Consider the following 22,709-nt stretch of genomic DNA (forward strand, 5'->3'; position numbering starts at 1 on the left):
TAATATATTTTTAGTTTTATCTTTTTCATTAATTAACTCAGTCAGTATATATTTTCTAAATGTGCAAGTTGAGCCGATGTGGTGATGGTGCTGCAGTGAGCGGAATCTCCAAGGTTGTTATTAATTAATAAATAAAATTAACATGTTTAGAATATGTCTTCATACATATGTCTGGCTACTTTCCACTGCAAAAACGCGTTTGATGTTATGTTATGTCATACTTTGAGTCTTAAAAAAATGGTTTCAAGAGATGTATAACTTGAATTAATTATATTAGTTAAGTTATTTTATGTATTCTTTTGTAGATAATGTTTATATCATGAGTTAAATATGATGAGTTTTCTCGAGTTAAGTATGTTTTTACGGTTCCAAACAACGCCGCTTCCTTCCCCTTATTCTTTAATCCCATCCCTAATCGTAGATGACTCGGCTTAACTATCCTTAATGAGTTAAGGCGGGCTGACAGGAGCAAACATTGAAGGACGAACTTCATGAAAGTTCTTCATTTATCCTTTATCAATTCGATGGGCTTGGGCTTTTCTAAAATAAAATGGGTTTTCTTTTTGTTGTTGATTAGCGTTTGGGGTAATTCCATTCATAACTTTCTTTTTACTCAGTATAGCCCCAATATAAAATAATACTCCCTCCGTCCGCCAAGATTATGGCAATTTGCTTGGGCACGGGATTTAATAAAATTGGTGATGATTTTGGAAATGGAATGAATCTTGGAAAAAAGCGGATGTCTTCTCTCCCAAGTTTTCGAAAACCCTAGTGTTTTCATTCAATGATTTCGCCGGTGAAAAACCAGCCGGCGGCCGCACCGCCAACTTCTGATAACTCAAGACTGAATCTCCCAGTGGTTTCAAGCAATTTTTCATCGCACTCGCATGCGCCTATTGATAGTAGGACGTTGGATATTACTAACTCGACTAGGGTTTCGGATACAACTACAAAGATGCCCCAGATGGATGTTGAAACCTCGGCAGCCCGTGCAAATCTATCGCCGAAGAGTAGATCTGAAGGAGATGGTGAACATCAAATTATGAAGGACCAGGCTGTCCCACAGAAGATATCTTATGCGAACATCATTAAACCTACGTCTACAAGAAAACCTGATGTGCTTGTTCATCGTTATGCCATTATTCAGCCGGTCGTTAGCAACGAAGTGATTTCCATCAAGATTCTAGAGTCAATGTATCAAGATCGCATAAAACAATTCCAACATGCGCTGATTGGGAGAGTGCTCCTCCGCAAAGGAGAAAAACCTAGGTTGGTTTCGGATTTGAAGAAAGAACTACAAATGTTATGGCAGCCAAAGTCGGATTGGAAACTTATACCAATGAGTAAAGGATTCTACACTATTAAATTCACTACAGCTGAAGATAAACTTAATGCTAAACGTAAGAGCTCTTGGAATCTGGCCTCGGGCACGCTCAGGCTACGAGATTGGGTGAGAAACTTTGACCCGTATAAAGAAATTTCTTCGATTTGTCAAGTCTGGATGCGTATCTACTATTTACCCGTTGAATATTGGACTAAAGAGATCATATCAAGTATTGGCAACTCGGTGGGAGTACCTATCAAAGTGGATGGAGTTACAGCTGATGGGGATGTTGGACACTTCGCTAGGGTTCTAGTAGAGGTGGATCTGGCTCTTCCCTTACCTGATTCGGTACATGTTGATTGTCCGGATCAATCATTTTATGTTGAGATTGGATATGAACAATTGCCACACTATTGCACCAAATGCAAAATCACGGGTCATACTTTGGATAATTGTTTTAAACGTAGCGAGGGGAAAGTGATTGAGCAGCTGGAGAATTCTAAGGAGGGGGACGTGGTTGATGCTGTCACAGAAAAAAGAAATTCTAAGGGCGATGAGGGCTTCCAGTTTAGGAAGCCGAGGTCGACCTGGCAATCCAAACCCGCTAAAGAAAAAGAGGTTGCTTCGGAAAACAGGTTTAATGTGTTGGATACTCAGAACCCTTCCGGGCCAAATCTCTTGGAAGCTATCACTAAACCTGTTAGTGAGAAAGATATACAGCAAATAGAGCAGGAAAACACTCCAACTGAGTTGGTTTCAGAAGAGGAAGATGTTGAGCTTATAGAGATGGAGCAGGATTCTAATGTCTCTTGCTTGATGGACGAACATCAGAATAATCTGATGGATGATGCCACAGGAAGGGAGATGGAGTCTCAGCTTGAAACGCAAAGGGTTGAAGCTGCTGCTGCTACTGAGAAAGTACAGACCGATTTAATCTTGAGTGAGACCAATGCGCAGAATTTGTTGGAGACTGAAATTAAAGTGCAGGAGACTGAAATTAAAGTGCACCGAGTTGTGAACTTGGTGCAAAATAAGAGTGCAGAGGGGATCAGCAAGGATAAGGAGACTTTGCAAACTGCGAAAAAGAGAGGCAGACCACCGGGACAAACTAGAGTCGAACGTAAACTGGACCACAGATAACATAAAAGGTCGTCTCAGACGACCACCTCAAATGAGAGCTGAGCCAAATGCTGCATCGATGGAACTTATCAAAGATCAACTTTACAAAGTTTGGGAGGCTGGAGGAACACCCCGTGATTTTGTGATTACTAATGATGGATCGTCGAGTGCCAAAATGATGACAAAGGTTGCAGTGAAAACTTGGGCTGAAGAAGTGGAGAGGGAGGAATCCCTAGCCACAAAAAACTAATTGGTCTTATGAATATTCTGGTTTGGAACATCCGCGGCATCACGGATGAATGTAAACTTATTTTAAGGGAGCACTGTTGCTCCTTCTCGCCTCTTTTGCTGGGTATCATTGAGCCCAAAGCAGCTTTTCATAAAACTCCCAGCAGTTTCTGGAAATCTCTCAATTTGATCTCTTGTTTTCAAAACTCGCGTGTTAATATGTGTTCTAACATATGGATTTTTTCACAGCCTGATGTTCGTATTAATGTGATTTTTGCTTCGGATCAAGTGGTTATTATTGATTGTGACTGGCAGAACAAGACCTTTCCTGTGGCAGTTGTGCATGGTGCTTCAACGTACTTGTTGAGACGTTCTCTTTGGATTGATATCCTGAATCATGTAGTGAGCAACTATGTGGTTCTGGGAGATTTCAACGCTGTTAAGGGAGCACATGAAAGGAGCAGCAATTGCAGGCCTAATGTCACTGCTTGTGAGGAATTTGGCAGTTTTATTAATGCTTTGGGTTGCATTGAGTCGCCCACAATTGGTTTGAAATACACGTGGTCGGGAAGGCGTTTCATGCCCTCCCACGTGGAATCCAAGCTGGATAGAGCTTTCTTCTCTGACAGTTTTGCTAATTACTGGCACACGACTTTCACTCAGATACTCCCAAGGAATACTTCAGATCATTCTCCTCTTGTGTTGTGCTGCCAGTCGACACCTTCAAACAGCAGGAGGTTTTTCCATTTTCTAAATATGTGGACGTTGCACCCGGACTTCTTGAATTTGGTGAAGGCTTCTTGGTCAAAGACGGTGAATAACTCTTGCCCGATTTATACTGTTATGGCCAAGCTGAAGAGATTGAGAATGGAGATTCACAACTGGAATAAAAGCACGTTTGGCAATGTGGATACGCTGATTATGGAGAAACAACAAGAGCTTTCGGAGATTCAGGAGAAAATCGCTGTTGAGGGCTACACCGAGGAGCTGTTGGATAAAGAGATTGTGGCACAAGCTAGCATTAATGCTACGCTTTCCCGGAAGAACTCCCTGCTGCAACAGAAAAGTCGTGTAACTTGGCTGCAAGATGGGGATCGAAATTCTAACTTTTTCCACAGTATGCTCAGGTACAAGAAAAAACCTCACATCATTTCTCACCTGATGATTGATGGGGATACGTACGTCGATCAGAATAGAATTGGGAATCACATTGTGGATTTTTTCACTAATCTTTTCACTGAGAATTCTCATTCCCAGGCGGATATTGTGGATGTTGAGGCGGTTTTGGACCATGTTATGTCGGATCAGAATAACTCTATGTTGTCCGCCATTCCTAATGAAGAAGAGATCACGGCTGCTGTCTTTCAAATGGACTCTAATAGTTCGCCAGGACCTGATGGTTTCTCTGGAAAGTTTTTCCAACACTGCTGGGATATTATTAAGAAAGATATTTGGCGCACTGTCATTACTTTCTTTTCAAAGTCTTATCTTCCGCTTGGGTGCAATGCTAATACTCTCATTTTGATTCCTAAAAAGGAGATTGTTGCCTCGGTTGCTGATTTAAGGCCAATTGTGCTTTCGAATTTCTTTTTCAAGATTATTTTGAAAGTCTTGGCGGTTCGTCTGAGTGTTGTGGCTGCTCAACATGTGTCGAGTAATCAATTCGGTTTCATTAGCGGAAGATCGATTCACGATTGTATCTTGCTTGGTTCTGAGGGAATCAACTGTTTGAGACGTTCTAGCGATGGTCAAAATATGGCGTGTAAAGTTGATATTTCCAAGGCGTTTGACACTCTGAGGTGGGATTTCCTTCTTAACGTTCTTAAAGTCTTTGGTTACAATCATCGGTTTATTAGGTGGATTGAGGTTATTCTTTCGTCGGCTCGGCTCTCTATTCTGTATAATGGTGAGCTCCGTGGTTTCTTTGGATGTTCGAGAGGTGTTCGACAAGGAGATCCGTTGTATCATATTCTGTTTGGAATCGCAGAAGATGCTCTTAGTGCCCTCTTCCATAATTGTGTTCGCTCGGGTCATCTTGCTCCTATGAATTTCAGTAGAGGCGTGCTTTTCCCCGCGCATCTGCTCTATGCTGATGACATTCTTATCTTCTGCAAGGCCACTAAAGCTAATGCAAGAACTCTGCTTAAAATCCTGAATTACTATGGGGATATTTCTGGTCAGGTTTTCAGCCCTTCTAAATCTCAGATCATTTTCTCTGACCGAATTGCTGAGAGAACTAAGAGACAGATGACTCGGATTTTGGCTCTTTCTACTGGTGATCTGCCTTTCACTTATTTGGGAGTCCCGATGTTTCGTGGCAAGCCCAAAGCTTCCCATCTTCAGGCGATTCATGATCTTATTGTTAATAAATTTGCTCGCTGGAAAGGTCTTCAGCTCTCCATGGCGGGTAGATTGTGTTTAATTAACTCGGTGATTAGTAGTTCGCTCACACATTCTATGATGGTGTTTAGATGGCCCAGCTCTCTTCTGAAAAAATTTGGATGCCAAATGCAGAAATTTTCTTTGGAATGGTGATGTTAGTAAGCATCCTTCTTGCTCGGTTAACTGGAATAGAGTTTGTGCTATAAAGGCCGAAGAGGCCTTGGAATTCGGTCATTTGTGACTATGAATAAGAGTTTCCTTATGAAAATGGCTTGGAGGGTGATAGAAGGGAATAGCTTTGGTTATGATATCATTAAACGCAGATATCTTACTCCATACTGCAAAGTGAAAACTGTGGCTCCTTCTTCAGTGTGGAGTGGCTTGCGTGAGGAAGCGAGTGATCTTATCTGGGATTCTTTCAGCTATATTGGTAAAGGTGACTCAACTCTCTTCTGGTTAGATGACTGGCTTGGGTATCGCCTTGCGGATAGATGTGGAGTTCCTTTCTATATGGAAGATTCTCTCAATCAGACTATTGCGGATTATTTCTTTTATGGCGTTTGGCATTTCACTCAGGAGTTTGTGAATTCTTATCCGATGGTGGTCTGTGACATTCTGTTGTTACTTATTGGTGATTCGGACACGCGGTATTGGAAGCCTTCGTTGCAAGGCAAAGTGACGGCTGCCCTTGCTTTTTCGCATCATGGGCATAAATTTCCTAAGGTTTCTTGGGGAACTTGGATTTGGGAGCCCTACATTCCGGTTCGTCGGTCCTTGGTTTGCTGGCGACTGCTTCATGATAGAATGCCGACTTATGATAGACTTATTAGACATGGCATGATTATGCCGAACTGGTGTCCCATTTGTGATAGAGATTCTGAGACGTCGGAGCACATTTTCTGGGATTGTGAGCTTGTGCGACCTATCTGGAATAATTTCTTCAATTGGTTTTGCTTCCCGGAGGCTCTGTATTTGGCTGATATTCACAGCTTTTTGGTTATTGCATGGGGTAGAAAGCCGAGCTCTCAGATAAGTAATTACTGGAAAGCTGAGATTATTGTTATGATCTGAGCTATTTGGAGTCAACGCAACAAGTGTGTTTTTGACAATTATAAGTTTTGTCAGAGGTGCATCCTTCATGTGGTGAGAGTGGCTTTCCTGAAGATGGAGATGAACTTTAAGAAGCTTGGTCATATGGACAATAGTTGGGCGGACTATATAGTTTTACGGAATATTGGTATTCAAGGTCGAGCTGCGCCACCGCCTACTTATATTTCGGTCAGTTGGTGGCCACCTACGGCGCCATGGATGAAAATCAATACAGATGGGTCGGCTCTGGGCGCGCCGGGTGCTATAAGCTATGGAGGCGTTTTCCGGGACCACTGGGGATGGGTTCGTGGATGTTTTCACTACAAATATAGCATGGGCTATGCTTTCGAGGCTGAATTGCTGGCCGTTATTATGGCCATTCGCATTGCTTGGGCGAGACACTGGACTATGCTCTGGATCGAATCGGACTCCACTTATGTTGTTGGTCTTCTTCGTGAAAATTCTAAAAACGTGCCTTGGCGGTTTAAAGCTTCTTGGGAAGACATCTTGAACTCTCTGTCCTCGTTCTAACTGCACATTACACATATCTTTCGGGAAGGAAATAAGGTTGCGGACTTAATGGCGAATCCTTCACGTGATGAGGGATGGTGGCCTCATGAGATTGAAGAAATAAAAAATGCTGCTTGACAGGATATAGCTGTACATTCTTTTGTTCGCATTTCCCGTTAATACCGGGGATGGCAGCTGGGTTGTGGTGTCCTTCTTGGAGGATTTTGAGGGAGTGGCGGATGTTACTTTGTTCTGGCAGATGAGTTCTGTTGGAGTGGAGCTGGTTGATCGGCGTTGGTGACTCAGCACTTTGATCGAAAATATGGTAGGCATTCTTCGCTGTTCTGCTCAGTCAAACACTTGGGGTTCGGTGGCTGCTGTTCTTGTCCATTTTTTGTCGAACACATGGTGGGCAAGTGGTGCTGGTTCTCGGTTCTCTGATACGCTGGCGTTTCCGTATAATTTTGACAGATCCGGTGCTTGCTTCTGGTATCACGGCTGCTGCTTGCTTGGCAGCGCGTTTAGACGAAGTTCCTCAAGGCGATTTAGTTTTCGGCAACGGCATCTCACCGGCCGAAACTATTAGCTTCTCATCCTTGGTTTTTGTTTGTGTGGTAATCTCGGCGACGGAGTATAACCGGCCGATTTTTTACCCCTTTAGTTTTGAGTTTGGTTTCGTGGTAAGCTCACGGCGACGGCGTATAACCGGCTATGTTGCTTTCTTTCGTTTGTTTATTTTGTTCGAGCTAACGGCGACGGCGTATAACCGGCCGTGTAGCTTCTTCTTTTTGGCAATTTGGCGACGGCGCTTCACCGGCCTTTTGCCTCCGTTCTGTCATTTTTGTTCGGTGAGAGCCGGGTTGGTTTGGGGACGATGGTTAGGCCGGAGTTCCGGAAACTTTCCCTTCCGCTCTCATCCCCTTTTTTACCTTTGTTTAGACGGGTACTCTTTTTCCTTTTTACGGTTTTTCCCTCTAGGTTTTCCGTAAAAAGATTTTAACGAGGCTCGGCCCTTAGTCTGCTTTCTTGTGCTTTCAAGGGTTTCTTAGGTTTTTCTTCTCATTTTTTAATAAAATCGCAATTTAATAAATAAAAAAAATTGGTGATGATTTTGATGTAGTGGAGAAAGGGTCCCACCACTTTTTGAGATGAGTGGTTGAGATTGAATTTTGAGTGGTGTTTTTGTAAATAAAGAGTGTTAGTAAGTATTAAAGAGGATGGTGGGGCCATTGCCATAAAAGGAAAGTGACATAATCTTGGCGGACGCCCAATATAGTAATTGTGACATAATCTTGGCGGACGGAAGGAGTAATAATTTACTATTTTATTCAATAGTCCATAATCCCCAAATTAAATACCTTATATCCTATTGATGCAACCCAAGGTTCGTTGTTAGTGCCAGAACCGGTGCATGTTCTTGTCGGACCAATTACAAGAGCACGAGCCAAGAAGTTTAAGGAGAGCTTGATGAGCTTCGTCCGAGAAGTGTGGGATCAAGAGTTGATGAAAAAGCCCATTGGAAATGGTGGAGTTGGCGAATTGGATAGCCCACGTTTGATTAATCTTATTACGTGCGAGTGGGCCCAAGCTTCAAGACTTTATTTGTTTTTAAGACTTTATTTATTTTGTTATAAGCCCATTAGTTTTTCAGCCTTGTTATTTTCGAAATTATGGGCTTGTTAGCTGATTAGTTAAGTTAGGGTTTTATTTAAGTTGTTTCCTTTTTAGACTAGGTTTAGTTTTCGCCTATATATAGGCTTGTGATGGACGAATTTCAGTAGCTTATCAATTACGAATTTTGTGAGTTTATTCTCTCTTGACTTTTTCGAGTTCTTCTTGGTTTTTCTAAGACGAGTTCAATTATTGACGTAATGGCGAGTCAACCTACACTCGTCGGGTGTCAATCATCGTCCTCGAGTTGCTGCGTCAACATCACGCTGCGGTATAGAGAATCAGTTCGCCTACATCATTCTGTGGGTTAGATTCAGAGGTTTTGGAATATTCCATTTATCGTTCGTTTTAAGTCTTCCGTTTGCGTGTTCGATTGAACAGTCAACAAGGATCGTATCACCTATAGCCCTCAAACAATTTATTATTTCAGCAATTTCTGCGAAGATTACATCATTCACTCATCCCCAATCATGTCTCGAGAGTTCCAAAACTTGAAATTTCATGATGTTGAACGCTCCCTTCTTCAGAGTAAATCAACAAATAGGAAATTTTGAAAATGTTCCTAGCGGCATAAATCAACATGTTTGGATTAAGTAATTAATTTACTCGATCTTTTTCATTTCTGGCCCTCAATTTGCGTTCTCGTGCACTCGATGGTATTGTCTTAGGTTTTTTGTTCATTTTCTTTTCGTTAATAAAATTCCAATTCAGCAGTCAATCTTTTTCGTTTTTCTTTATTGTTTTATTCTTTTTCCTTTTCCATATGATAATGTACTGCAGATTTACCGAAATGCTTTCTGATGAACAAATTTCTATAATCGAAATCACTGCAGATAAACTAGAGGGGACCTTATGATGATATATGTTGATGATATGTATTAATTATTCTCGATTCTATATATATATATATATATATATATATATATATATATGAAGATTTATATTATCTTTTGGGTCAAAATTTAAAATACCCACCTCTATAACTTATCTATCAAAAATACCCACTTTCATAACACGTCTTATAAAACTACCCATCTCACAATTAATGAAAAAACTACCCTTTAACAAATCCTCTAATAAATCATCATAATACAATTCCATGTTCAAATCGGAAATTGTCGGTGAAGACTTATCAGGCCCAACATGCTTCCGTAACACTTCAAAATTAATCTTAACATAAACCAACATTATACCTTTAGTCGACTGGTCTTCTTCAGGAGTCAGTGCTGGTTACGTTTTACGGACCGTCTGCCCCCAAGGCTCCGTCCAACCACGCACTCGCAAGGGATGGTTGCAACCTTCCTCCTTCACTAAGTGCCGACGTATAATACTATGTTGATAAATGAAAGAAAATTTTCTACAAAACCGGAAAGTTGAGCAAAAACAAAACGTTTATAGAGGAATTATAAAATATTTAATTTATTTCATAAAATCTCCCTCAGGGAGGAGACAAACTTGTCTAGCTACTCATTAGTAGCTAATACTTGTGTACATAAAATTAAAAGAACTGAAACTTATAAAACTAAAACTTTGAAAACTAAAATATAAATATTACAAAGATAATTTTCTAGAGAGAGAGAGTGTGTTGTGTGAAGTTGTGATGATTTTCGATGATTTCTTCCTCTCCAGAGCTCGGGGTTTTATAGAGGTTTGCTGCCCTCTATAATTGTTTGGTAGTTAGCCTTGGATTCCTTCTTCGTGGCCAGCTAACTTGGATAGTGACAGCCACCTTCTTTTGTCGGCAATAATTGCCGACACCAACTATGCCTTCACATGCCTCCGTGGTCCCCTACTCCATTATTCACTTGATAATGTTGTAGGAGGGGCCTGCTGCTTTTATCCTCCACTCACTTCTGCTTTTGGTGAGTTGTCCGCCTGCATGATAACCCACTCACCTTTGTCATTTTCTTTTTGGTGAGTGGGATTCCTGTTGTGAGTCACATGACTCCCTTTTCTCTGTCGGGCATCTTACTTTTTTGGTGCCCGAGAGGTGCTCGTCCACGTGGAGTTTTGTGCTCCTCATGTTCATCAGATCGGAATCTCCTTCGATTGGGTTTTGGAAGAAAACCCTTTTCGAACTCCGGTTCGTTCTGCGTCGGACATTCCGTGCAGATATGATCGTTCCAATGACCCAAGTGAGCCATATTGCAGAACTTGCAACGAGTCTCCTTGTTCCCCGCAATCTTATTTTGCCAGAGCGTTTGCCTTTTTTCTTCAAAGGCCTTCTTAGCAAATTTGGTGGTGGTTCCTGTCATAGTGTTTAACAAGAACGATCCCAGACTTGAATTCTGGAAGAACTTAAATCTGGACTTGACATTGTCCATCTCCGTGAGACAGACCCACAGTCCCCATGCTCGTCTGGTGGAGATTTGATCCTCCTTGTATGTGGCGGCGATTGAGGACTGATAATCCGGTGCCTTGATTCGGTTCAGGGCCTGGTTGTCGGGTCTTCGAAGCTTTATGAAATGGAAAGCTTCGTGGTTCCCCTTCCCTGCTGGTTCTGGTGCTGCACTGAAGAAGTATAGCTCCAAAACATCCCCCCGTTTGAGGGACTCATTGTTTGCCCAAGCATCATACACCGTCTATTGGATCCATTTTGGTAGACCCTTAATTTCGGTAAATGCTGGAGATATGGTATAAACTGAAGCCAGAGCTCCAAACTCATACCATTCCCTAACGTCCTGCGGATGGGCGTCGGTGGTCATCCACACCCTCGGATATTTTTCTCCGACATCAACCTGGCAGTTTCCCAGGTTAATGCCTTTCCTTGTGTTGAGTTTCTCCCATCTGCTCTGGTACAGCTGCCAAGAAGGAGACATTCCAACAAAATTAGTATCAACCTTAGATTTGTCCGTCACCGGCCTAAGGCTGATCTCTCCCTTTTTTTCCCCAGAAGTGGAGGGTTGACATGTTGGTTCGGGCGGTGAAGCCTTAGCAACATCTTTTCCTTGAGGATCTGGTTTTGACACCTTAGCCTCAGAACTTGTGCTAGGGGTACTCGAATCCCCTGCTACCGATAATCCGTCCAGTACGGTAATGCCTGCTTCGATCAGGGGAGCCCTAATCCCGCGCAGGAGCGGCATGTGGATTGCCTCATGAAGATGTATCATCTCCTTGAGACATTCTCGTATACGGTCAGACACTTTGGCTTCATCAGCCGACTGTATCCGTCCAGCTTGTTTGGCATGAAGTACGCACTCTTGCCATTCTTGTTGTAGCATCTCCATGTTTTCTAGGAGCTGCCTCTGGTTTATGATGATGGCGTCAACCTCAGTTGGCTCCATCCCTTGTTAAGAAATCTGCAAGAACATTATCATCAGATTTCAGAATGACAATATCAAAATCATAATATTGGCATTCATCTTGCCATCTAAGTAATCTAGCCTTTTCAGGTTTAGATTCTATTTTCTTGGTTAAGAAAGCCTTAACGTTAGTGTTATCGACTTTCAAAACAAATTTCTTTGCAAGTAAGAATAGCGGCCATTTTTTGAACGCCTTTCGGACTACATAGAACTCCTTCTCGTTGATGTGCCATCGCACAGCCTCGTTATCGAAAAAGAGACCACTACAGTATCTGCACGGTTCCTCTCCATAAGGGGTGATTTTAGTAAGCACGGCTGCCCACCAAGAATCACTCGCGTCAGTGTATAGGACTAATTCGTCCTCGTCTTGTGGTATTGAAAGCTTTGGGAGATTTTTGCAAATCTCTTCTAGCTTTATCATGCCCTCGCGATGCTCCTCCTTCCATATGAATGGAACATCTTTCTTCAGTAGTGGACTGAAGATTTTCCTTTGTTCTACAAGGTTTTTGATGAACATCCCTGCAAAGTTTACAACTCCCAGAAAGCTTTGAAGCTGCTTCTTTTCCTTGAGATTTTCTGGAAAGTTCTGGACCTTTTCCACAATATGATCTTGTAGAATTATTCCAGACTCATCGATCTCAATTTCCAGAAACTCCATCTTCTGGGTTGCAATGACTGCCTTCTTTTCAGACAGCACTAATCCTTCCTGCTGACAGACCTCCGCAAAGATCTCCAGATGCCTGACATGTTCATGAATGGTTTTTGATGCAATAAGTATATCATCAATATAAACAAACATGAATGAAGAATAATCTTTGAAAAGATTATCTATCTTCCTTTGGAATATCTGAGGCGCGTTGCCTAGCCCCATTGGCATGACATTCCAGACATAGTGTCCTTGTGGAGTTGAGAAAGCTGTGAACTTCTTACTCCCTTCCTCTATGCGAATCTAGTAAAACTCTGATTTGCAATCAAACTTTGAGAATTTCTGATGCAATTGATGAGGTGTTCTCTGCTTGGGATGAAATATCCATCGAACTCAAGAATGTCATTAATCCCTTTGTAATTAATGACCAATCTTGGTTTTCCTCGTTTGATCTCCCCATGATTTCTCACCAGAAATCCAGGACTATTGTAAGGCGAGTTCCCTGGTTCGATCAACTTCAAATCAAGGTGTTCCTTGATTATACTCCTCATATCCTGCTGATCTTGAGCGTTCATCAGGATAGGTCTGAACCTTACGAACTCATGCTCCTTTCCAGTTTTGACTTTCAAGGTAGCTTTGAGCTGGTTCTTGTTCCACCACGCCAAAGGATCCTCATGATAACACTTCTGGATTCTCCTTTTGACATCGGCTATGGACACATGTTCTTCTTCCTTAATATCTTTATGTGATATCAAAGAAACTTTGAGGATATGTGTTTCTTCCTCGGAGAGATCTGAGAATCCCTCGGTTCTGCATTTGAGCAGAATATCTCTGAATCTCCGTTGATCCTTCATTTGTGGTCTCCGGAGTCTGCTATCATCACCACGCTTGCTGCAGAATTTGACTGGCATCGAACGATTAAAAGCTCCTTCGAGCCTTTGCACAATGATTTTGTGGTCACAATTGATTGTGAACACAAGCCGTCTGGCTTCATTGTCCTGTGTATACCTTTTGAAGGTTTGCAGAAAATTGTTGCCGAACAAAATATCTGCTCCTGTATCATGGAAATAGATAGGTGGATTCTTAACCTTGTACCAAGGTGTTTGTCCTGCTCCGCCTATCAATATTTCTGTCTGTTTTACTCCTTTTGATAAGAGCAAAATCTTCTTTGAGAAATCCCGTCCTGCAATTCGAGGTAGTTCTTCTTCCACTTCTGTTGGAAAGACTCCTCGTTTTGCTGTACAGATTCCTACTCCTGAATCAATACAAGCAGCAAAATATTCTGCTTTGACTTTCTCGTATAACATCCCTACAGAGATGTAGATCGAGAATGGGCTTGTCATTGGATCAGCAACCGCCTTTCGCCAATTGTGATCTCCACTCCACTTGCTTCCTTGACCATGGTTGATAATTGTCAAGGAAATTTCATCCTAAGATTACGACGTCTGCTTCTTGTCCAGCTTTGCCTTCGATCTTGATCTCAAAGGCTCCAATTTCCAGAATTTCAATATATCGATTGCTTTTTGGATTATCCAAATAATACAACGTATTGCAAGGAAATTAATTTTTCCTTTCGGTTGTATCAATTTCTGTGGAAACATTTCTCCATCCTTCGGGGCATTTGAGTTTCACTCTTATGCCTAGAGCTGATGTTTCCTGGATCGCCCTTCTTTCATAGGAATGAGAGAAACTTCTTTCTAATGGCCTTGAGGTCAGCCTATCTCCTTGGAACGATAGCTTTGGTGCTCCCAATCTGAGATTTTGATTATGTTTCAACACCTGCTTATCTCCAACTTGGATGTCGATTTCCCTTATTATGGGAATTTCGACTCGGTCAAGGCTTACTGTGGTAAAGCATAAATGAACGGTGATCGTTTGTTTGGTGAATTGTTGTAGAACTATGAATTATACCTAGTGTTGCTCGAGAGTTGAGAGAGAAAAATAAAGTTGAGAGCACGAAGGCCGATTGCTGTTGTATTGCGAGTGAAGATAACGTAGATTGACAAGGTACACGTCGGTAGCTATTTATAGATTACACGTAAAGGATAAAATGGTAACTTCATTGCCGGAGCATGCGCCTTGCGTGGTCAGGGGCATAATAGTAAGATTTCCCTCAGGCGGGAGATTTTCCCGCTCTTCTGGTGGTTCCTCTGGCGAAGACCGTTGCTCTGGCGAGAATGGCTTCTCTGGCGTAAGTGACTTCTCTGGCAAGAGCCATTTCTCTGATCAGGAATGATTTCCTTGACATATCCGCTCCTTTGGTAAGGTCCATTCCTCTGATAAGACGTTTCCTTTGCTCTGCATATATTACTCCTCATCAGCTACTCCCCCCTCTGGTCTGACTAGTTCGCTCTGGAGCAGAGTAAACTAGTCAGAGTAATCACTCGCGTGGCTGACGTCATTCGCATTAACTGCCCGTCCCCTCACAGTGTACTTTCCCGTGTTTCGAGGTTACGTTTTACCCTTCGCGTCCTTTCGTCTCTCCGTATGGATCCTTGACCGTTGATTATTTCCCTGATGCCACGTGTCATTCATCCCGCGTGTTGGTAGTTGCCCGCGTATGTCACACTTAGGCGATTCAAATCCTCACTATTCATCTTCTTCCATTTCACTTCTTCGCGACTCTCTCTCAATTTTCGGCGATCCTCTCCTTGTTCCGGCGTATTTCCTACGACCTTTTCGTTCCAGTCTTTACCGTCGATCTTTCTTTGACTTAGGTAACTCGCGTATCCTCCTCTCCCGATATTTGTGTTTAGTGTAGAGTGATTTTGAGATTTGTTGGTGCTCTGATTGAGCGTGCAAACCCTAGGATTCTTAAGTTTTTTTTTCGATCATGGCCTCTACCTCCATCGCCCAGCCTGACTTCTCCCCTTCCCCTTCTCCTCCCCTGTAGCTTCTCCGACTAACTCTCCTCCTCCTTCTAACCCTAGCCTTTCTCAGGATTCCCCAGCATCGTCTGAGCCTCCTGCTTCTGCCCCTAAATCACCCAAGATCATTCCTCCATCGCGCCTAGGTGTGGCGGTGATGCAGAAAATGTTTGATAGATGTAAGCGCCCGGAGGGCCTAACCTTCGAGCCTTATTCTAAGGCTTCGGAGCCCTTTACCAAGCTCCACATGAATAAAATCCCCCTCTTCCAAGCCCAGGTGGATGCTGGCCTTAGGCTTCCGTCTCCTCCCCTCCTAGTGCAAGTCTGCAATCACTTCCACATCCCCTTCTTCCAAGTGGTCCCCTCCGCTCTTCGGAGGTTATTTGCATTTTATATTCTTTGCACGGCCCATGGTGTCCAAGACACCACTAAATTGTTTCTTCAGACCCAAACTATTAGGTGGCAGGGTCACCCCCTGTATAGTTTTGCCGCCCGCAAAACCTACCCCACTACCTTCCTCAACTCCCTCAATTCTCATGACAAGGGATTAATATCCCGTTATTGTTATGTGAAAACCAATCAAGGCTCCTAGCGTCAGTATGATGCCCAAGAGCTGTAGTGGCACGAGTCCCGAACCACGTATAAGCCTCCTGCTCTCGGAAAGCCCTCCGATTTTGATCTGAATGTACTCAACTTCCTTAATTCCCTCAATGAAGATGCTCCCTTCCCCTGTAAGAAGCTAACCGAGGATAACTCAGCCTTAGCTGCCACCGGACTGTTTCCCTTGTATCCTCCTGGATCTATAGGTAAAATAGGTGTTAGCATATATGTGAAAATTACTTATTACCTTGTCTTTGTTGGTAAAGTTCTATTTATTTGCAGGGATGTCGTGGAGGAGCAAGTGCAGGGCTGTTCTCTCATCTGACCGTCCCTCTAGCGAGGAGGGACAGGGCTCTGGGCAGCCCGTGGATCCTGGGGTGGACATCTCCCGGCTGGTACCTGTGGTCCCCGAGGAGACCGCTTCTGTGCAGCACTTCCCCCCTGGTAAGGGGAAGGACATGGATGTGCTATCTATGTTCAGCCCGGACAGTCAGAGGGCAGGGGGATCTGGTTCTGGCCAGGCTGGGGGGCAATCTGCCATTCAAGTGGTGGACATTGACGATGATGTGCCCCTCTCTCAAGCACTTCACACCATCCCTACTCCCGACTCCCGCCTAGTCCAAAGGAAAAAGAAGGCTGCCACGTTGGCCCTTGCAGAGAAACGGCGCAAGGAGAGCCTGCAGAAGGGCAGCAAGTTCGCGCGGAGGCGACCTCCGTAGATGCTGGAAGGGGCAAGGCATTGGCCTTGCCTGCAGGGGAATCAGAGGCCTCGGGTCCCAAGCCGATCTCGTCCCTAAGGGGGTGTGATTTTGTCCACACCCTACTCTCCCACATTCATCCCAAGGATAGGGAGGCCATACAGAAGATAAAAAAGGCTGCGTTGGCTAACTCACTCAGCCGCCTGGTGCTTCAGGTGCCCTGCATTATTCAATATGTTCGAATGATTTTATTACTAACCTCTTAATTTCTCTGCCCTGACATTTTGACTTCTCTGCCCTGACATTTTTCCTTCCTTTCTTTGCAGCTGGAATCCCAGGTCGGAGAGGTGATCCAGTGCATCGATGACTACGGTGCACTGGAAAATGATTTGGAGGTTGAGAAAAAATGGACAGCGGAGCGCGACGAGGAGGTCGCTGGTTCTGTGGAGCGGTTTAGCAAGGCAGAGGCAGACGTGGCTGAGCTGCAAGCTAAACTGGCTCAGGTGGAGGTGGAGAAGGCCTCCTTGATCTCCGAACTGGCGAGAGCCAAGAAGGAGGGCCACGAGAGCCTCGCCAAGTTCAAGGCGAGGTATGATGAGGAGTACAAGGAGGTCAAGCGTGGCTGGAAGAGGATTTGCATGGGTGCCCAGAACCGTGGCTACATTCTGGGGGCCCGGGACCAGCGCCTGGAGTTCTTCTTGTCTCCCCAGGGCCAGCATTTCCTGGGTATGATGCTGGAAGGTACACTGGAAGCCTTCCAGCGGACTCCAGATTATTTGGAGGGTTTTGGCTCCATCTTCGCCTACGTGATAAAGCAATAAGCGATCAAGGCGTTGGAGATGGCAGGCGTGTCCGCGAAGCAGATCGCGGCTCTGGACATGATGGCCCTGATGGAGAACATCAAGGACGAGGACTTGAACCAACTGCTGGGGATCACTGATGATTCCCCCAAGAAGCCGGATTGGTGGTATCCGATTTTGAAGAGGGCCCTTCCCTACTTCGCTTTTGGGGTCGGCTCTACATCGGTGCCTGCTACTCCGGTATACAAGCCTCGCTTCTGCGCCTCCCTGGTGAACTTCGTGAATCAGCTGCGGGGTCCAGCTAGTGACAGCACTCTGGGGTTTTCGCAGTACAGCATGGAGCCTCCCCTGCCTTCCGGCTTCCAAGCCTCAGCCTTCGAGGATCCTGCTTCTTCCTCCTCTGCGGTGGATCAGCTTTTTGCCCTGTACAGAGATGAAACAACATATGTGCAAGAAGCTTTGAAGCTGCTGGACGTGGAAGTGCGTCTTCTCGAGGTGAAGGACACTGGCACGTTGCCGGTGTTTGAGGCAGGAGGGTCCTCTAGCCAGGCCCCTGCAGCTGCTGTCCCTGCTCCGGCCTCCTCTGTCCCTGCTCTAGACTCCTCTGCTCCTGCTTCTGAATCCGTTATCCCTGCTCCTCCCTCATGATTGCCCTGTTGTACCCTCTTTTTGTCTTTACCAAAGTTTTTGTAATTTCTAGTTTGTAAATACTTGTATCTGTTTTGACCTTGATGTACAATCCGGCCATGTTGGCATCATGAATGAAATTTATTCATAACTCTTCTCTTCTTCTTAATTTCAATGCTGGCTCTGCATTCATTCGTCCCTTACGTTATTTTGTTGTGATTGGTGTGAGCTTGCATTCCAGGGTCTTGAGCTGTGATGTATGTTTTTGTTGAATAGGGTAGAATTCTTATTTTTTGTTGAAGTGTTTGTGGTTTCTTTGGTCGGCTTTCCTCTAAGCAGCTTTCCTGGTTATGCTTTCTGAATGGTCCTTCTGAGTGATTCTTCTGATTTCCCCTTTCGGGAGCGTCTGTAACACCCCGTACTTTTCCTATGTTGAGAGATAGTGTCTTAACACTATTGAGAGTACTGAGATGTCGAATTACGAGACTACTTTTTTTTATGAGCAGATAAGACAGATTGTCTTTCAAATAGAGATACGAGTGAATAAACCGATGATGGAATTAGAGTGATGAGATTTGAGAAATGAGTTGAGATAGAGATGCTGATTGATTTGAGCTGAGATTTTATTTTATTTCCAACTACCGGGAATAGAGTTACCGGATACTGAATTATTAGAGATTGACTGTCCTATTAAGAAAAATAGGAATAATGAGTTGGAAATAGAGTCGAGGAAGAAAGAGTGAGAAACCTTGATAAATAGAGTCGGTCAGAGAGACGTCTAGCTTATTTGAGTCTGCCGACTGTTTTGATGTGATGTTATGTGAATTTACGTGACTGAATGATTATGTGATTTTGTGACGTGTGTCAATATGACCATATTATTATGATTTTATTCGAGACCTTAGCACTTGGAATTTTTATTAAGTTTCCAAAGAAAGTGCGGTTTATTTTTACCGAGAAATCGAATGATGCCGGTTTATGGAAATTTTTCCAAGCATAATTTTTTTTTAAATTATTTTTTTCCTATGATGAGGAATATTATAATTGAGTGAGTGCACTAATATTAGTGCTATAATTATTTTATTTTGGTCACATGAATAATTATACTATGGTACTTTATTAATGAGTAATATTTCCATAGTTATTGTGATTATTAATTGATCACCCTTCTCACACTTTATTTTAATTTCTCTACCATATGATTAATTCCCACATTTTTGCCAAGTGTAGAGATTGAGAGAGTAGAGATTTAGAGAGTAGAGATTAAGAGAGTGTAGAGATTTAGAGAGAGAGAGATCAAGGCATTAATGCCAAATATTCTATAAGATTCACAAATCTTCCAAAGATTAGCCAAATCCAAGCATATCTTGCAAAATCCTCTCTCACTCCTCACTCCCTCATTTTCGATCACCACCATCTCTCCTTCATCTCTCTACTTTCCACCATTTTTCCTCCATTGATGCACCTTCGGAGCTTCACAAATTCATACCAAAACTCAAATCACCCTCTAAATCCACCTTAAACACCTTCCATCTCCTTAGATTCAAGAAGATCCATGGAGATTCAATCTTGAAGTTAGTGAGAGAAAATTTGATTTTTGGTGTAAACTTGGGTAAGTGATCTCCATATTCATAGATTAGACTTGTATGAGTTTGTACATGAATATTCTTGAAAGATTGAAGCAAGAAAATCACCCCTTTTCTTTTCCTCAAATTTTCGAAAAAATGGGTATCTTACCCTTCAAAAATATTTCTTTTTCTTTCCTTGAATTGGGGTGAGAAAAGTGATCTATGATATGTTTGGTGATGATTGATGTGTGTTTTGAAAAGCTATGCTTTGAGATTCAAACTTTGATAAAGTTTAGTTTACCCAAAAATGGGAAATTTTGAGTCAATGAGTTAATAGATAAATTGATGGTGTAAATGAGTCTATGAGATGTATATGATGATGATTGATGGAGTAATTTGAGTATATGATGTCCATTGAAGTTTTTGATATGAGTTAGTTTACTAAAATTAGGGATATGTGTATATATGCCCTTATTTGTAAATTGATGGTTTATATGTGAGTTAAATGGGTTAAGATTAATAGATATATGATGAGATTAAAGATCCATGTGAGTTTATAAAATGTCAAAGAGTTTAGTTTGGTAAAAATTGGGATTTTCTTGTCTATGTGTTTAATAAATGATTTGGCTTAAGATATGTGTAATTGAGCATGATGTTGGTGTTTTAATATGTTTGATTAAGTCTATTGGGAGCTAAGTAAAATTTTGACTTGAGTTAGTTTATGAGAGTTTTTGAGTTTTTATATTTTGAGAAGTCAATAATTGATAAAATGAGGTCTAATTTGCTTTATGACCATTTTGTGAAGTTGTCATGTTTTTGTTGAGAGTTTATGTGAATATATGAGTTTTTATTAAAGTTTGGTTGGTATGATTATAGGGGATTTATATGTATAAAATGAGTTATATGGAGTATGAGGTCATTTTGAATGATTGAGTGTTTTTAAGCATGAAATTGAGAAGAGGATTGACTTGATACGTTTGTAGAAACGTTTTCCTTGAGATTTGAGTTAAGATGTAAAAGAGGAGAGTTAATTTGAGTATGATGAGTATTTTAAATGTTTTTGAATGTTTTTGAGTGTTATATGTGTTTAAAATGAACTTTGATTGGTTTTCTTTGAAGAAATGTTGAATTGAGCATTTAAGAGTTTGAGATGAGTTTTGGTGATTTTTCGTAGGCTACTGACCTACTGTGATCGACGGGTTGTCGATGTCTAATGGCTTTGAACATTTTACAGCATGTCCCTACATGAGTCTTGAACATACCGGTAAAATTTCAAGTCATTTGGACTTGATTTACTATTTTTACAAAATGCAAAACCAAATCTGCACATTTCTACCGGGAATTTCTGAGAACAGGGGACAAAGTCATTCATTTCAGTAGCTTCCTGTGTGATCTAGCTTTCCAAAGTTTTATGGTATCAACCTTACTGTATGGGCTAGATATCCACCAAATTTGAGCTCAGTTTGACAATGTTTACTAATTTGCAAAAATCAATGTTTCCGATTGCTCAAAACTGCCGAATATGGTAGACTGTGGTAAAAACACCATATCTCCCAAACCACTTGTAGTTTCTGACTCTACTTTTTTTTAAATGAAACTAGACTCAAATACCTTTCTTTTGGTATGAGTCTGGAGTCCAGGAGAGGTCGGAGTCAGAACGTGTTAAATTTTGAAGTTGAGTCAGTGGGAAAACGGAACATGATTTGTTGATGTTTGATTGTATTTTCTTATGTGCCTTATGTGTTTATGTTGCCTAAGTGTTTTAATGAGATTAGACGAGTCTTATATGAGAGATAAATTGAGACTTAGAACCATGATTTTCTTGAAACCTATCCTTGGACTTAAGGTCTTGAAATGAGTGAAGAAGTTTATGTAGAGTCGATTAAGAGATAGAATATAAGATAGAGCATGAGTTAAGGCATGAGTTTTTGTCGTTGAGTTCTAATCGAGATTCATTTTATGACATGAACCTTCGATGATGACGATGATCCCTGAAGACACGAGCAGAGCAGGGAAGTAAGTAACTCCGCTTTGACGGGAGTTTTTGAGTAAGGTCTTCAGGTGGGCAATATTTTGAGTATACGTATATCGTATGAGTTTTCTGAAATGATTTAATGATGTTATGAGATTATCAAATGATTTGAGATAAATGATGTTTGAGAACTGTTTGACTTGCCAATTTTTGATGTTGAGCTTGTATGTTACCCTCTACTGATGAGATGAGACGAATTCGGGTCCTGGGCAGTTGATAGCTATCCTGCCAGGGCTAGTGTACACTGAGGTGACTGTGAGCCGTTGAGCGAATCGGCCGGTCACGGTACTTGAGAGGGAGGCCTACTTCTCAGTACCTTTGATGATGATGAGTTGTAGATGTGGTACATGCATGATGAGTACTTTGATAGCGCTATCGTTTCTTTATGATATCATGATTATGAAAACTACATGCACAGATTCATTTACGCTAACTTTATTTCTGTGTATTGCTGAGATGTGGCAAGTTTCAAACTTATAGCTCTAAGAGCGCCTTTCTTGTTTTTCGGCGTTTGCCCACTGAGTATTATATACTCACGCCCTGCATGTATTTCTAAATGTGCAGGCTAAGCAAGGAGTGAGATTGGTCTGGTGCTGGTGGGGGATCGTTAGATGACGTATTTACTTTATCGTATTTCCTTCTTATCGATAAAGTCTTGATGTGAAGTTACTTTGAATATGAATTAAGTAATATACTCACGGTTATGTGTCTCCATACATGTAACCGGTTCGCCTTTTGCTGCGATACTCTGCATATTATGTTTCCTTATGAAAAATAAGCTATACCTGTTTTGTTTTTGATCATGAAATTCCTGTTAATTAAAAAGTTACAACGACGTTGACGATTTTACCCTTGGGATCATTTATGATGATTTTCCCTTAAGCATTCTTTGATGTAAGCTTCCGCTTGATGTTCGACCTATTCTTCTTATCTTTTATTCTTTAAAAATAGTCGTATCGATACTCGTACCCCACTATCACTAGTGTCGGGAAATCGGGCTGCGACAGCGTCTCTGGTTCGCCCCTCTGTGGTTGCTCTGACTCCTGCTTCGAGGATTTCTCTGACTCCTGCTTCGAGGACTTCTCTAACTCCTGCTTCGAGGATTTCTCTGACTCTTGCTTCGAGGATTTCTCTGACTCCTGCTTCGAGGACTTCTCTGACTCCTGCTTTGAGGATTTCTCTGATTCTTGCTTTGAGGGTTTCTCTGATTCCTGCTTTGAGGATTTCTCTGACTCCTGCTTTGAGG

At 42.2% G+C, this 22,709-nt stretch overlaps 1 protein-coding gene and 1 long non-coding RNA gene across 2 annotated transcripts; both read left to right on the forward strand.

Annotated features, from left to right (window-relative positions):
• Positions 1–784: 784 nt before the first annotated feature.
• LOC131018720 (uncharacterized) lies at positions 785–2,464 on the forward strand. Its single transcript, XM_057947427.1, has one exon. The coding sequence runs from the start codon at positions 785–787 to the stop codon at positions 2,462–2,464; it is 1,680 nt and encodes a 559-aa protein (XP_057803410.1).
• A 16,771-nt stretch (positions 2,465–19,235) lies between these two features.
• Positions 19,236–22,371, forward strand: LOC131016494 (uncharacterized). Its single transcript, XR_009099024.1, has 3 exons — positions 19,236–19,475; positions 21,429–21,492; positions 22,028–22,371. It is a non-coding gene; the product is annotated as an uncharacterized LOC131016494 (long non-coding RNA).
• Positions 22,372–22,709: the final 338 nt, after the last annotated feature.

This window comes from Salvia miltiorrhiza, chromosome 3 (genome assembly GCF_028751815.1).
Source record: "Salvia miltiorrhiza cultivar Shanhuang (shh) chromosome 3, IMPLAD_Smil_shh, whole genome shotgun sequence".
NCBI lineage: Eukaryota > Viridiplantae > Streptophyta > Magnoliopsida > Lamiales > Lamiaceae > Salvia > Salvia miltiorrhiza.